Source organism: Natrix helvetica (genome assembly GCF_964273705.1).
Source record: "Natrix helvetica genome assembly, chromosome: 1".
NCBI lineage: Eukaryota > Metazoa > Chordata > Lepidosauria > Squamata > Natricidae > Natrix > Natrix helvetica.
The window spans coordinates 109,409,522-109,425,957 of record NC_138548.1 but is presented as its reverse complement, the minus strand read 5'-3'; the positions used below and the strand labels follow the sequence as shown (position 1 = coordinate 109,425,957).

The 16,436-nt window shown below is 37.8% G+C and overlaps 1 protein-coding gene across 3 annotated transcripts in view; it reads left to right on the top strand.

Moving 5' to 3' along the window:
- Nucleotides 1–16,436, top strand: part of KCNQ1 (potassium voltage-gated channel subfamily Q member 1) — a 393,720-nt gene that overhangs the window by 46,691 nt on the left and 330,593 nt on the right. For all 3 annotated transcript variants that reach the window (XM_081942341.1, XM_081942340.1, XM_081942339.1), the window contains exon 2: nucleotides 8,743–8,833. In XM_081942341.1, coding sequence (XP_081798467.1) covers nucleotides 8,743–8,833 — 91 coding nt within the window. The remainder of the gene's footprint in view (nucleotides 1–8,742; nucleotides 8,834–16,436) is intronic.

Sequence of the window (16,436 nt, the reverse complement as noted above, 5' to 3'; positions counted from 1 at the left end):
TCAGCAATCTCAATAATGCATTCCAGATCCTTCCTCTCATCGTGATTAAATCACAGTTGAGAGGGCTGACCTGGCATGCATTATTGAGATTAAATCACAGATGAAGGAGGCCTTATTACAGACTGACCTGGCGTTTAGTAGTAGCAGCCAAAAACAAGGACCTCTGTAGGACCTCTAGGAAATGAGGCTGAATTCAGGCAGTTAGAACTCAACACCATATAAGATGACAGCATCATATTCCCTGGGGGTGCCCTGTCTCCTTTCTCCCGCCGTATCTCGCTATACTTGTTACCACCAAAACAGACAGATTCACACCAATCCCCACCCCAGGTCCCATCTCCCAATCCAAGACCTCCCAGTATGCTTGGTGAAGGTTGCTGGTAATGTCTTGCCTTCATATTTGTCAGACAGTTTTGGTTTTCTCAATCACTATAAGGTTGAAAAGAAGTCACTTGCTTTCAGAAAAAAATCTAATAATCAAATTTTCAAATGTAATTTCCTAATTTCATTTTGAAAATACCTCTTGGTATTGAAGGTTCTCCAGTGTAGGGATTGTAAATTTCAGTGACAGACACACTATGTTCCCAGGATGCAAACTGTAGTGATGGCATGACAGAATCATTGTTAATATATTCTGAGAGCAGAATTCCTTCATTGATAATGCCAAGAATATCCTATTGCTATATTTCTTCAGTTCTTTGCAACTTTACAATTAACATTCACCTGTTGCATAGTGCTTCATTCTTGAAGGATAACAAAATTAAACATTCATAATTGTTTTGATTATAACAACAGAGATAAGAAATGAGTCAGTGCCCAGACAGACACAGCACTATTACGAGTACAAAAGGTTTATACAAAGAAACCTTAGGTCAGATGATAAGGTATAGAGAAACTCATGTGGTGCTCATATAGAATTTACAGAGGAAGGGAAGTAGAAGAGGAAGGGAAATTGAAGAGGAAAGAAAGAAATTTTAAATACAATTTTAAGGCATTCAACTAATCTTTTAAAAATGATTGAAATGTTGATTCTAGGAAGTTATAAACAGTCCAAGGGTCCGGATTGATTTGAAATAAGATTTTGAAGTTAATTATAACAATCCTTCCTATGGGAAAATCTTGTTTTGAATTCTTAAAAAGAAATATAGTAGGATGGGACTTTGAAAGCTGGACACTAGAGGGAACCAAAAGGAACTAAAGATTATAATTAAAGGGGAAATTAATACAATACAATACAATACAATACAATACAATACAATACAATACAATACAATACAATACAATACAATACAATAGCAGAGTTGGAAGGGACCTTGGAGATCTTCTAATCCAACCCCCTGCCTAGGCAGGAAACCCTATACCGTTTCCGACAAATGGCTATCCAACATCTTCTTAAAGACTTCCAGTATTGGAGCATTCACAACTTCTGGAGGCAAGCTGTTCCACTGATTAATTGTTCTAACCGTCAGGAAATTTCTCCTCAGTTCTAAGTTGCTTCTCTCCTTGATTAGTTTCCACCCATTGCTTCTTGTTCTACCCTCAGGTGCCTTGGAGAATAGTTTGACTCCCTCTTCTTTGTGGCAACCCCTGAGATATTGGAACACTGCTATCATGTCTCCCCTAGTCCTTCTTTTCATTAAACTAGACATACCCAGTTCCTGCAACCGTTCTTCATATGTTTTAGCCTCCAGTCCCCTAATCATCTTTGTTGCTCTTCTCTGCACTCTTTCTAGAGTCTCCACATCTTTTCTACATAGTGGCGACCAAAACTGAATGCAGTATTCCAAGTGTGGCCTTACCAAGGCATTATAAAGTGGTATTAACAACAAAATTTAAATGTGACTTACAGAATCCAATACAGAATGAAACAAAATACTTTAACATTGGATGTATTCAGCGATATTTGTGAACTATGGATCCAATAGTTAAGAATTTTAATTTTTTGCTCTTAAATTTGAAAGTGCACTGAAAATGACAGGCTACTAGAATGATAATGGAAAAGATGCAGCATGCGATATACAAATGAAGCCTGCTGATGTCTTGAGATTTAAAAGGCATATATAAATAAGAAATCAAAAGTCTAATCTGCATAATTTCCTATATTGGATTTACAAAAGAGACTTGTTAAAGTTATGAAAAAGTTTGTGAAAAGCAACATAGGAAAATGAAAAGAAATAAAAGTCTAAGCCATTATTTGAAGGGTCAAGGTTGTTTAAGTAAAAGGAAAGATAAATAAAAGGAAAGAATATAAAATTGATTTGTTAAAGGTTAAAAGGACATGCTGTTAACTCTGCTAACCTTAATGGACTTTGCTTACTAGGAACAAACGATGAGGTTTTAAAGATTTGTTTATAAATAAGAGCTGGGAGATGGAAAGAAGAGATCATTTGTTGTATTTAAAGAGAAGATGTTAAGTTACTAAAATTGTTTATACTTGCCATGATGAAAGAGGAAAACATTTTTAAAAAACTTTTTCTTTACTATAGGTCAGTGATAGTTAACCTTTTTGGTGCCGAGTGTACAAAGCGTGCACGCACAAATGCCCATGTGTGTACCCCAATCCCCAAAATGCAATGCGAGAGCCGCATGTGCCCCCCCCGCTTTGGCTTCCAAGTTGGTGCAGGAAGTTTCCAGGCCCAAAATGGGGCGCGGGGGCCCTCACGCGGCACCCCCACACCCCATTTTTGGCTTCCAGGTTGGTGTGGGTGGCAGAGATGGAGTAGAAAGGTAGGGCTTGCTGGGGGGGAAACCTGTGGAGATCGGACAAGGCCCTGTGCATGCGTGGCAGAGGCCTGAAGAGCAGCTGACTGACGGGAGATGCGTGTGCATGCCTGATGGAACTGGGCTGGGGCAACAGCTGGCAAGGCTGCAGAGAGGGCTCTGTGTGCCGCCTATGGCCCACGTGCCATAGGTTCACCATCACAGCTATAGATAGTCCTCACATTACACCCAAATGTTTAAGGATTATTCAAAGTTATGAAAGCTTCAGATAGGATGTTTTATGGCCCATCAAACATTTCTGGCTTTGGTAAAACATCTCCCCTCCCTCATGGTCACATGAAGGCATTTTGGGTGCTTGGCAACCAGCTTGCATTTAGCTCTGTTCCTGCAGACCCATGTAGGATTTCCCCTCCATTCATGAAGGAGAGAATAAATCCTTAGTTTGGCTCCAGGAGTGTTTGAGACCGAAAGGGTTACCTGCTGGGAGAATTTCAGCTCCATGAAATCTAGCAGGCAGCTCTTTTGCTCTGTCTACTTAATGACCTGGGAGATTGCTTAATGATCACACCCAGAGGCTCCACTGTGATCATTGAATAAAGCAGTCACCTGGCATATCAGTTAACTATTGCTTCGCTCAATTATCGATATTCCAACTGTGGCCATAAAGATGGCACTATCTGTATAGTCTTTTTTTTTCTTTTTTTTTCTCTATTTCTTTTTTATTTTTATCTTCTTAGTTTGTGTTAGTTTATAATCTTATCTTAATTATCTTATAATTATAAATATTTTAATTATAAGAGTATTAATGTTCTAATATTGCTTTTAGAAAAAAACATCTGGGAATTCCATGAATGACCAACACCCCCCCCCCCAAAAAAAAACCCCACTGTACACCACCAAACAGTAAGAACCAATTAATCTGGATAGACACATGACCAGGCTCAAATTATCATGTTTTGATAAACTCCCTAACTTTCCATAATGTTGGGAAAGGTGAAAGGAAAGAGAAACAGAGTACAACTAGAAGCCAGGTGAATGAATTCAGTTTTATTGGCTAGGAATAAATTATTGAGAGACTTGAAAGACCAGATTGGAAAAAATACATCTGTGTGATTGCTAAAGAGTCAACACAAACTTGATGTGACATAATCAATGCAGAGAAGATGCATGAAATATAAGACTTTCTCTAAATTCTTAACCTGCAGTCAAGTGCAAATAAAATGACTGGCACTAGTACCAGGAAACCCAGATATTTATTTATTTTTATCTCTTCTACGTCAAGCAATTGCCCTCTTTGATTATATTAAAATGTCATATAATGTCCTACTCATTGGATTTTTTTTTCTTTTCCCCCCTCTCTGGAACTCTGCTTTCCTGATATTATAAGAAGAACTAGAATATCTGCACCTAAACACAAACCACTTCTGCCTAGCACAGGGATGTCCAAACTTGGGAACTTTTAAGACTTGTGGACTTCAACTCCCAGAATTCCCCAGCCAGCATGGCTGACTGGGGAATTCTGGGAGTTGAAGTCCACAAGTCTTAAAGTTCCCAAGTTTGGACACCCCTGGCCTAGCATTTTCAGTCCCCTCCCCCCCTTTTTTTTTCATTTGGGTGTTCTAAGACTCACTGATGAAAGGATTCGGGATAATTTTCAAGTGGTATAAATTGCATCTTTTTAGAAATATGCTTAACATTGCGATGGAACCAGCTGTTTCAGTTAAACATAATGGAAGTAAAAACACAGCTAGGCCTTTCCAGATATGACATGTTCATTCTTCTCTGTATGTGTTTTCATTCTACGTCTATGAGCAGGCTGATGATAATAGCACTTAGGCTTATTTATCACTTCACAATGCTTTACAGCCCCTCTCTAAGTGGTTTTACAAAATCAGCATATAATACAATGGTCATTGGGTGTCCCAAAGCCATTTTTAAAAAGTATCTGGACTACTTTTCTGGAAAAAAAATACTTTTTTTGCATATTTATTATATAAGTTAAATGAATATGTTTTTCAGCTCTGTAAATATATGACCTTATATTTTACCTTATATTTTCTGTTTTTCCTCATACACTTTTACAATACTGTACTTGATGAAGGAATGTCATGCGTTTTGATGCGCTGCCATCTAGTGGTTAGATTTACTGCTTAATCCAGAGTAACTATCAATGGCTACCTTCACAGATTATCTTGATTTCCAACAAAATTTTAGCATAGTTTCTTGAACAGCAGCAGCTACGAAACTCAGACATCTGGTTTTACTAGAGTTTAATATCAATTCTTCCCACTTTTCTATTATATTTATGACCCATTAAGGAGTTTAATACTGTAATATGAATAGATGTGTAGACCCTTTTAAAAAACACTTCGCTTTGCTCTTTATTTAGGAATCCTTACTCAAGTAAATTTCACAAACTCTTGTGTAAGAACCTCTCTGACATCTTTTTCTTTTTCTTAGCAATAGCACTTAGACTTGTATATTGCTTCATAGTGCTTTTACAGCCCTCTCTAAGCGGAATCAGCATATTATCCCCAACAATCTGGGTCCTTATTTTCCCATCTCAGAAGGATGGAAAGCTGAGTCAACCTTGAGCTGGTGAGAGCTGAACTGCCAAACTGCAGCTAGCAGTCACCTGAAGTAGCCTGCAGTGCTGCACTCTAACCACTGTGCCACCTCAGCTCTTCATCTTCTTACTGAAGATTAAGGGATATCTTGGTGCTCTTTGACCTTGGTTGTTAGCTTGGTTGTTTTTTTGCACATGTTTCATTACCGAAACTAGGTAGCATCATCAGTACTAGTAGAGAATTTGTATTCTAGTGGCTTGCCTTGTTTCAGGAGTGATCTTGGTAGAGGTTCTTTGGGGGGGGAGGGGGGAGGATTGGGTTATTTACTGTTGGCTTGTTCAACAATTCTTTGATTGGTGTATATTGTTCTCTCCTAGATTGTTGATCTGGTGTTAATCTATGGTCACCTTGGTGTTGATTGCTCAGTTCTTGTAACATACATGGAAATGTAAAAGTAATTGTAGAACCAATGTAACATAGGGGTTAACTGAGAAGACTCAGACTCCAATTTACATTTAGCCATAGAAATTCAATAGTCTGAGTCTGTCTGTCTCTGAGTCAATCACTGAGTCAGTCTGTCTGTTTCTCACACACAGACATTACCCCCCCCCCCACACAAGATTATTGTTCTTCTTTCTCCTAGGTATTCCTGCAGGTGCAGGGTCCGCTTTTTGGATCATTGAGCGCCATTTTGCACGGTCAGCTGCATCTCTAGGGCGCAGGCCCGCGGCTTGCATAACCACATGATTATTGTTAAGGGAGGGGGGAAATGGAGGCGGGAGTAATATGCTTGCTACCTTTAGCTCACGAAGGAAAGACAGAATATAAATCTATCGAATAAACCCATTCATATATAGAATAAAATGTAATTCTCAAATGGCAGAAAATCACAATTGTCCCGAATGTTGCACAGTTATTCAGTAAATGCTGTCTCTTTGTTACTCAATAAACAATTTCCCAGGTTTTTCTGTCAGTAACTGTTTCCTTAAGTTCTTGTAAACTTATTCTTGTGTCATCGGTGATATTATTTAGTTCTAGACTTTCGTAGTCCTTCAATCCTATATTTAAATGATTTATAGTTTTAAAAATGCAATACAATATATAATTAACAGTAAGTTCTACAAAGTAAAGTAACAAGTAAAAAATACAATTCCACTGCCCCATATTTCATTCACAACACCAATACCGAAGTCTCTTAAGATTTTCTGAAACAATCAGATTGTAACAATTTGTTAGAAGAACACGAGGGAGGGGGCCCATTTTATAGACAATCTATTTATACTGGAGGGAAGCCATGATGGAGTATATTATATTGTTAAACAATATGCTGTCGGAATATGGTGGTGGAATATTTTCAATTACAGGTACAGGTAGTCATTGACTTACAACAAGTGACTGTTCAAAGTTACAACGGCACTGGGAAAAGTGACTTATGACCATTCTTTTACAGTTACGACCTTTGAAGCATCCCCATGATCGTCTGATCGAAACTCAGATGCTTTGCAACTGACTCATATTTATGAAAGGTGCAGTGTCCTGAAGTCATGTGATCACTTTTTGCCACCTTCTCACAAGCAAAATCAATGGGAAATCCAGATTCACTTAATAACCGGGTTACTAATTTATTGCAGTCATTCACTTAAAAACTGAGGCAAGAAAGGTCATAAAATGGGGTAAAACTCATTTAACAGATGTTTCACTTAACAACTGAAATTTTGGGCTCAATTGTGGTCATACGTTGAGGACCACCTGTAGTCTTCAATTTATGACCATAATGGAGCCTGGAATTTCTGTTTAAGTCATGATGGTCCTATATTGAGGACCTTGTGACCAGACTCAATTTTATGACCTTTTTTTGCAGCAATCATAAAACAAATGCTATGGGCATTAAATGAACAGGATAGTTAAGCAAATACCGGGGTGATTAAGTTAATCAATTAATCAATTTCTTTGGGCATTTTTCTTTGAAAATCAGCTAAAAAGGCTGGAAACAGAGGTGGCGGGGATTAAATCGTAATTGCATGATTAGGAAATGCTACAACTGGTTGTAAAGATGAACTGGTGTCCAAAATGTGGTCATGTGACCTCTGGGTTGTGTATAACCATGGAACTCTGGAACTGGGTTGGAAGTAGCTTTTGTGGGAGAGGAGGTCTGTCATAACTTCGAGAAGTTGCTAAGTGAGGCTAGCTGTATTAGCTGCTGTTGGTTCCTGTGTATCCTATTTAGGTATCTTACTTAACAGGATCTTTCTATCTATCCTTTTAAGATCTGCTAAAATGCCCAAACCCTGCAATATGTAATCAGAAACTTAGCAGTTCACATTTTAAGATCTATCCTTTCTTAAAAAGGATGAAGATGTGGTGGATTTCAGGAATTCCAGTTCAGAGTTAAAAATGGCATTTGCTTAATAATGTATTTTCCAGCATAGTGAAAGCTGAAGGGAGGCAGAATTAGGATACGATGGACAAAGTCATTGTAGCACCCTATAACCATAACATCTTCTAGCAAATTCTAAGCATATCTGTGATCAGCACATTTTGTGGTTTGAGAAATAGCATCTGACATGCTATAGCCGATGGAGAGCTGCAAAATTTTCCATTTTGTGCAATTAGGTTAAATGTGCTGTCTTACTTGGCCTTTAAAAGTTCATCAGAATGAACTCTTTGGGCTTGTGTATACACGCAAAGAACTATATTTATGGAAATACAGAAATAATACGTGTAATCACTTTTTATTTTAATTATATATTTTTGGCAGATTCTTGAAATAGTTTTTCAAAAATTCAATAAGATCCTTACCTTTTCTCCACACTTATCAATTTACTGTAGTGGAAATCAATGATTTTCTTCTTGGGTAGCTTGCTTGGAACTAATGATTAGAATGGAAAGTTCTAAATTCTGCTCTGATTTCATTTCTGGTCTTATTTATATGACGTATATTGCTATCAATAGCTGTTTTGGTGGGATAATGTCATTTTTTGTTGAAAGAACTACACTTTCAACCTTGGCAGCTGAATTGGTAAGGGGAATTCCACACACTATCCATGTACCTACGCAAGCAGTTCCTTGTGTAAGTACATCTATATATGAACAGATAGCTCCTTGCAAGCATTGTTTATAGCTCTGTTAACTTTGTGTCTCAATGGAGAAGCTGAATTTCTATTTTCATGTAAAACCTTATCCAAAGACTTCGTTACCTGATAAAAAAGAGACTAAAAATTAGACTAAGTTCCTTCACAGTCCCTTTATCCCACATTCTGTTGAGTGAGATCAATTTTATTTTTCTCCTGTTGAGTGAGAGCAATCTTTATTTTTCTCCTTTGCAGCTTATTACACTGTTGAAAGAGAGGAATTTTTATTTATTTCTCATTTATTGTTTCTTTTTTTAAAAAAATAACCTTAACTAAATGTTTTAGTGATTTTAATTTTTGTTTTTTTTTTCTTCCCCCCCCAGTTTCCTCATAGTGCTGATCTGCCTTATATTCAGTGTGCTTTCCACGATTGATCAATATGCAACTCTGGCCACAGGGACATTATTTTGGATGGTATGCCTATGGATATTTGCTTAAGCAACATATAATTTGTATGTATTTTGAGAAGAATTAAAATTGAAATATAGACATGTATTTATATGAATGTACTGTGTATATATTTGGCAATGTTATTTGGATGTATTCTAATTTGCTAAAATGACCAAGCATAATAATATGAAGTATAATCACATACTTATCAGTGCACATTTTACAATACTTTCATATATATTTTTTCTGACTGATTTGTGTGAGAGTAATATGGATAACATGGAAGTAGGTTTATATAAAACCTTTAGGTTCAGACAGAAATCCAAATTGGTTATCATTATACTCTGGATTGTGTTCATTTGGCTATTCCAATGGTTTTCATCATCCAAATCGTAAGCATTTTGTGAGGTTTCTAACATGGTGTTCCAGGCAAAACAGTTATGTTTTGGTGACCACATCCAGAATACGCCAGCTTTAGCTCTAGAGTAGCTTTTGACCATGCCATGTTGGTACGGATTAGACGAGAAGGATAATGTTGCAGAGAACTTGTTTATGAGTTGTTTCAGTAGGTTTTGGACATCCCTACATAGAGGATCTATTCCTCTAGATTGTCCCACAAAGTTTAATTACTTGAGTAGGGTGATTGAACAACAATACGTGTGGCAAGACAAGAGGTAAAAATCAGTCATATACATCTACCTTAATGTTTTTAGTATTGTTATCCAGGTTAAAAAAATATGACGCCTCAGTTGAGTTTATATATAGCAAATAGCTGAGAACCTGAAGTTGGTGCATTTGATAATGGCCAACTATTCTGACATTAGAATACACCGCTAAACATTTCTTTTCAAGGATTTGTACAGTTTATAGTTCTTGTTGTTGTGCACCAGTGTTATGCACTGATCCATACCAATCCAATAAAGCTAACGGTCACTTGAATGCTGTATCCAAGTTCAAGAGTATTCAGTAAATAAGTCCTCTGAGTTCTCCATTGTCAGGACCTGTGTCAGGTTCATGAAACACATACTGAGAGTAATATAAGCAGCCCTCCCCAGCTATTATGTTCCTTGCTGATATCTCAGTAGTTGCTGGCATTGCATTACCCGACTTAATTCCTTGGGGCAAGCCAACATTTATATTTCATTTCACTTTGGGCACTTAATCCTGCAGTTGTTTCTTATGTTGGGATTTCCCCATTATATGTGTTTTAATATTTAATGTAGGCAAAACCGTACCCTTTTTTCAGAGAGTCAATTTTCGAGTTCAAGTTCATATGAATAAAAGGGCCAGTTTTTATGACTTTCGTATGCAGCTCAACAGGTTTATAGCACTTAAGACCTTCTTAATTTTGTCTTTTATTTATAGAGTTATTTTTACACAGATCTGGTAGTGAATAGTTTCATACAGTTAATATAAGGATATTAATTGGCTTTCATGAACACAGACTAATTGAGTTTCAGAAAACAGTTTTCATAACCTGGTAATTTCCGGAACATTGAATTAAAATTTCTGAAGTTAGTGTTTCAGACTTGGAATACCTAAAATTCTAGAATTCCAGCACAAGTTGGCATTATGTTTGAGAAAATACCATTTGAACATTGAGGCTAGTGGAACAATGATTAAATGGGGTTTGGGTAAGGATTTATTGGGATACAAAACTAAAAAGATAAGGAACATAAGGCCCTGGAGGGCATCAAAGTTAAAGATGGATTATGATGGTCCTTGAAGGGTAATGCTAGTGCTATTGTTAGCAAGGCAAGTTCAGGTAGTGGCGGTTACATGGAAATATTTACAGAATTAGTTTTTGTGACACAGTATGAAAATGATTTGCCATTGCTTTGTGGAATTTGGTCATCCCAAATTTAACAGTGAGCCTGGGATCGCTTGGGGGCCTCCAAGTACTAATCAGAACTGGTCTTGCTTAGCTTCCTAAGATTACTCAACGCTATATAATTTAAATTAATTTAAGCTTTATGATAAATCCAATGTCATATGAATGTATTGCTGCCCATATGATAGGACTTTACCATTTTGTTTTCTTCTGAACAATTCTCAAGAGTTTTGGTGTCCTTCACTGATAGAAAAGGCTTGTAGACCAGAGAACAAGTGTAGAACTTGTTTCACGGAGCAGTTTTTATGGGAGGAGCTTACTATTCACAACATTATTTTGTTTATTTTATTTATTTTCTTCGAATTTCTAGACCGCCCCCTCTCCCGAAAAGGATAGGTAACATGGTTACCTATTACAAAACACTCAACTGATGATGTACTTTACCGACCCTGTATACTATCATATTTGATACACAGAGTACTAGATTGAAATCTAAGAACTTAAGAAAACCTACGAAGCCTATTAGAACCTACCCAGAAGTATCCTTGGAAGATGGTGTTAGAAGTTGATGCTTTGCTTTGCACTCTGTTATTTTTCCTTATATTAATTAGCAAAACAATTATGCACACATAGGAAGCCTAGTAATCTCAGAGGTTAGAGAAATACAAAGACATGGGAGTCACTTCACTTACATCTGTGTAGCTTGTGGCTCAGATTTTGAGAGAGGGTAGGGATTGTCCTTTTTTACACAATACTGTATAGTAAAAATGTTTCTCTTTATGTTTTTACTCTTTATGTTTTTTTAAATAAATATAAATGATCTTCTTTTGTATTATTACTTCCTTAAATAATATACCTGGGTTTCTTCTGGGTACTTTACTACGGTAGTAGCTTTTCCTTGATATTTTCCCCTGTGAAATAGAAATATATTTTTGAGAACTTTGTTTTGCATGTTTTATTTTTGTTAGACCTGCACAATTGTCCTCTTGCTGGATGACTTTAATATTTACTCAATAAATTGTGGAAAATAACTGTTAACAATTACTGAGGATTTTCTGAGTTTGAGAAGCTCTGAATGAAAATTTCATAATTCAGTAGAAAGTGTGACGCAAAGAAAATACTTGAATTATTTTCTCAATTTGCACAAGATGAAGACCAGTTGAATAAATTGTCTACCTTCTCTGCTGAATACAATCCTGCAGAGGCTGTTGAAGTAAAGAAATAAATGCACAGAGATTACAGTTATTGCTATAAGGCTTATGATATGAGAAAAATTCAAAAGTTAGCATGGTTATTTGATTTTTTTAAAAAGCCTATGCACTTCAATATTAGAAAGGAAGCCCAGTGACATATTTTGCTGAAGGTCTGGGTAGAATTAATAGGAAGAGTTGAAGTAAGACTTGCAAGTATGAGAAGGGCTGTTTTTTCCCCCTTAATCTTAAAAATGATAGATTATAGCATGATCAGAAGTATTACTGTCCATATGAGAAAAAGAAAACAGGATATGCTTTAATGTTGACATCCTTGCATCTTAAACAGTAAAGGCATGCACCATCTAAGCGTGTGTGTGTGTGTGTGTGTGTTACATTGAGGTCTCTTCCATTTACAAAAAAATAAGAATCTCTGTGTTCCAATCTAAACTTCTTCAAATTTTATAATACAGTTTGCAGCTTTAAAATATATACAAGTTGTGTTTTCACATTAAAGCTCTATTAGGAAAGTGTGTGAGGAAAATACATGCATAAAGATATAAATGGATATAACTGAGAACAAATTGTCCTGTTAATTTTTGGAAAGGCATAAATATGCAAGTGAAACGGAAGTTTGCAGATTTAATCTCTTCTTAGTTCTGAGGGATTAAATGGAAAGGCAATATTTACTTACTATTTCTATAAATGAAGTTTTTTTGAGATTAAACAGGAACCAACCAGGTACTTAAGTGGCCTTGGAACATGAGTTTACAAATGAATCCAAAGCTCTGGTCTGTATTTCTGTTTCCTGATTTTCAAAAGTCAGTCTTTTAGATGTTGGAAAACCCACACTAGCAATGATTGAATTTTAAAGGGGAAGGGCTTTATTAAAAACATTATATATTTTTAACAGTTGAATATTAATTTGAAAGGCCTCCAGATAAAAGCAGAGCCACATTTAAAATAATCAAGAACATGATGCTAAATTGTTTTGTTTTATAATTATTTTCATGACAGAATATAAGAACACCCTTTATCTTACTTATATCAGTGAGTTTTAATTCAGAATAGATTGCTCTCAAATGTTTGTAATCAGGATTAAGACTGGGTCAAATATTCACAGGGGGAATGCAAAGCAAATTAGCATGAGATAAGCACCCCTTTTCCGAGCATAAATGTATCTGCATCCTTTCGAAGGCTTGGCTCTGAAAAAGGCACTTTGTTTAATTGCCTGTGCATCTGTATACATGCATAAACAATGTTTCTTGTGAAATTAGTAGCAAACGGAATCGGATACGAATGTACCTACAGGTTAAGAGAACCAAGTAAAGAAGTCAAGCACCCAGCTGAACCTTCTGGAGTAAGTAAATGCTTTAGCAGTTAGAGAACGATACATTTATTAATACTCTATCCATTTATTGCTCTGAAATTGAAAAAAGGGGTGCAGAATTAATTTCATACCACTAGGTGGAGGTGTGAGCAGGATTTAAGTCTTTTTTCTTTTCCCCTGGCAAATATTCAGTTTACACTGAATAAGTGATTATCATGTAGAAAGGTTATGTATGTACATTGACAGATTTAAGATATTAATGGAAGAGATGTTTGGACATGACCCACAAAGAGAACGAGGCGTATTTATTTAAAAATTGTTTTTGAAAGTTCAATATTTAAACTATGGAAAAAGTAAATTCAACGAGGTATTCTCCCCATGAGACTATATTTTTCTTTTATTTTTATAAGCAAATGTTTTTATGGTGCCAAGACACAGCGGAATGTTGTTATCTCAGCATGCTCTAAGAAAATCCAGGCACATGATCCAAGTGGATTAAACATTCTTCTGAACAGAAGGATATTTAGTGTGCCTGAAAAAGCTATTTTCTTGCAGGAATCTCATTTTGTTGTCAGATTAGGTGTTAGAGCACTAGAGATTATATAATGTACGTTAAATATTGCAGGTGTTGGATAACTTTTCCTAATAGCCTTAATTCTTACTCATACTGAACTGCAAAAAAAAAGGTTCACATTGGTTTTGAAAGGTGTACAAATTTCTACCTTTCTCGGGTTTACTTTTAATAATACTTTTTCATTGTTATCATTTTAGCCAAGATGGCTGCTTTCACTGCTCTTAAAGAGAAGCTAGGGCAGAGTCAAATTTGAAATGATACTTAAAGATACCTTCCTATGTAGGTATCAAAAGGGAAAGTGATCTAACACCAACCTTATTTAACATACGTTATATCATCTCTAGAGCCCTATTCCTACCGTGTTTCCCTGAAAATAAGACAGGGTCTTATTTTCTTTTGACCCCTGAAATAACCACTTGGCCTTATTTTCAGGGAGGTCTTATTATTTTTGAGGTGCAGGAGGCAGCGAGAGTGATTACCTCATGGCTCCTGCTGTGTTGCAATATTTTTGGGGAGGGATTATTTTAAGGGGAGGGCTTATTTTAGCCCATGCACTCAAAAGCCCGATTGGGCTTATTATCCGGGGAGGTCTTATTTTTGGGTGAACAGGGTATATAATAAAGAATTAAGGAATGAATATTCCTGCCCAGAGCCGGAGGTTAGACTAAAAGACCTCCAAAGTCCCTAGTTGTGAAGCGCCCAATCACCATGGGGATGCTGTGACAGTTGTGAGGAATAGTTGTAAGTTATTTTTTTTGAGTGCTGTTAATAACTTTTAATGGTCACTAAACAAATAGTTGTACTCAAGTACATTATAATATTTCCTATCTAACATAAATTCTACTATTCAATACATATGTATATATGTACATATACCTATACCTACACACCAGGTCTTATTTTCTTTTGGGCCCCAAAATGAGCACTAGGGTTTCTTTCCCCCCCCTCACCCACCAATGTACAGGAGGCCCACTTCTTCTGCTTGTAGCAGTGCAGGAGGTTTCAGGGTGAGCCACCACAGCTGCCATCATGAGGCAGGGGGATGGAGCTGCCCCATGTGCCCCACACGGGCTTACCTCAGGGCCTCTCGCAGCCAGGGCATCCATGCTCCAACACTTGCCTCACCTCATGATGGCAGCTCCAGCAATCCTGTCCAGAAGGACCTTGCATGGTCCTCGGCTCACTTCTGCCTGCTCGTGGCTACAACAGAGCAGGAGGCTGAGCAACATGTTGGTGTCACAGCCTTGAGGTGAAGTGGTGTTGAGTGGATGGAGCTGCCCCATGTGCCCAGTACCAGCTTACCTCAAGGCCCCTCAGCCAGGCCACCCACACCCCGACACTTGCCTCATCTCATGGCTCTGGCACCAGCACACTGCTTAGCCTCCTGCTCCGTTGCCGCTGCGAGCAAGCAGAAGAAGTGAGCTGGCAGCCACATGGGCTCCTACTGCACATGGCTGTCGGTGCTGCCACTGCGAGGCAGTTGTTGGGGTATGGATGGCCTGGCTGCAGGAGCTCTGAGGTAAGCCAGTGTGGGGTGCATGGGACAGCTCCACGGTCCCATGCACTGTCTCTTGTGTCTCCTGCTGTGCCACTGTGAGCAACCAGACAGAATGGCTGGCTGGCCAGCTGTGCAGGCTCTTAAGTAGGGCTTATTTTGGGGTTAGGGGTTATATTAGGCGCACACAATTAAAAACATGCTAGATCTTATTTTTGGGATACATCCTATTTTTGGGGAAATATATATATAGTTAGTGTGTGTGTGTGTGTGTGTGTGTGTGTGAAAGAGAGAGAGACAGAGAGAGGGGGGAGGGAGGGAGGGAGAGAGGGAGGGAGGAGATTTTAGTTAATTGTGTGTAAAGAACTGTTATGGTAAGGAACAAGGTGTTCACATTGCCAGAGGCACTGAGGCACTTCTGGGTTAAAAGGATTAGCTGGTGACATAACTGTTGCTGGAGGAGGGGGAGAATGCCCAGTTGCCAGTTTCTTTCATGTCCCCAGCAGGAAAAATGGAGTGAAGGATGGAACCTCATCCTGCCCTACAGCAGCATTCGGGTCTCAAAACATGAGCTTGCTCTTGTCAAGCCAGGATCCTAAACATGTGAGCCACTATGCTCATCAATAAGGTGTTGTACTGGCACCAAGGTTTGAGTTCACACTTCCCAGTGGGAGTTGACCAGATGACTTTGGCCTAGTCACACTCTCACTACAAACCACCTCACCAGCGCTGTTGCTGTGAGCAACGGGAGGAAGGAATACTATGCCTGCTTCCTTAAGACCCTGTTTGAAAGCAGGATATAAATGTAACGTTGATTCATTTGATTTTTATTTATTAATTATTTATTCACCAAACAAATTTATATGGCTGCCCAAATCACATACAGGTGACTTTAGCTGGCGTGCAACATTAAAAATCCACAGTATAAAAACCCACCCCACCCTCCCATAGCTGCAGCAGCAGCAAAATCCCATCAGTCACTTGATCAGCTCCATTTGTGGTCCCCAGGACCACTGAAAAAACCCACATCTTCAAAAAAAAAAAAAGGCAGCAGGGTGGAGCCCAACCATAATAAAAATGCCTTCCAGGTAAAAATATTGAATAATTTAGAGAAATGTCGTAGCTCAAGCGAAACATTCTGAAAAATTTCAGAAAGAGTAAATACTTGGATTGCCCAGAAAGTATTAAGCCAATTGCACGCAATGTT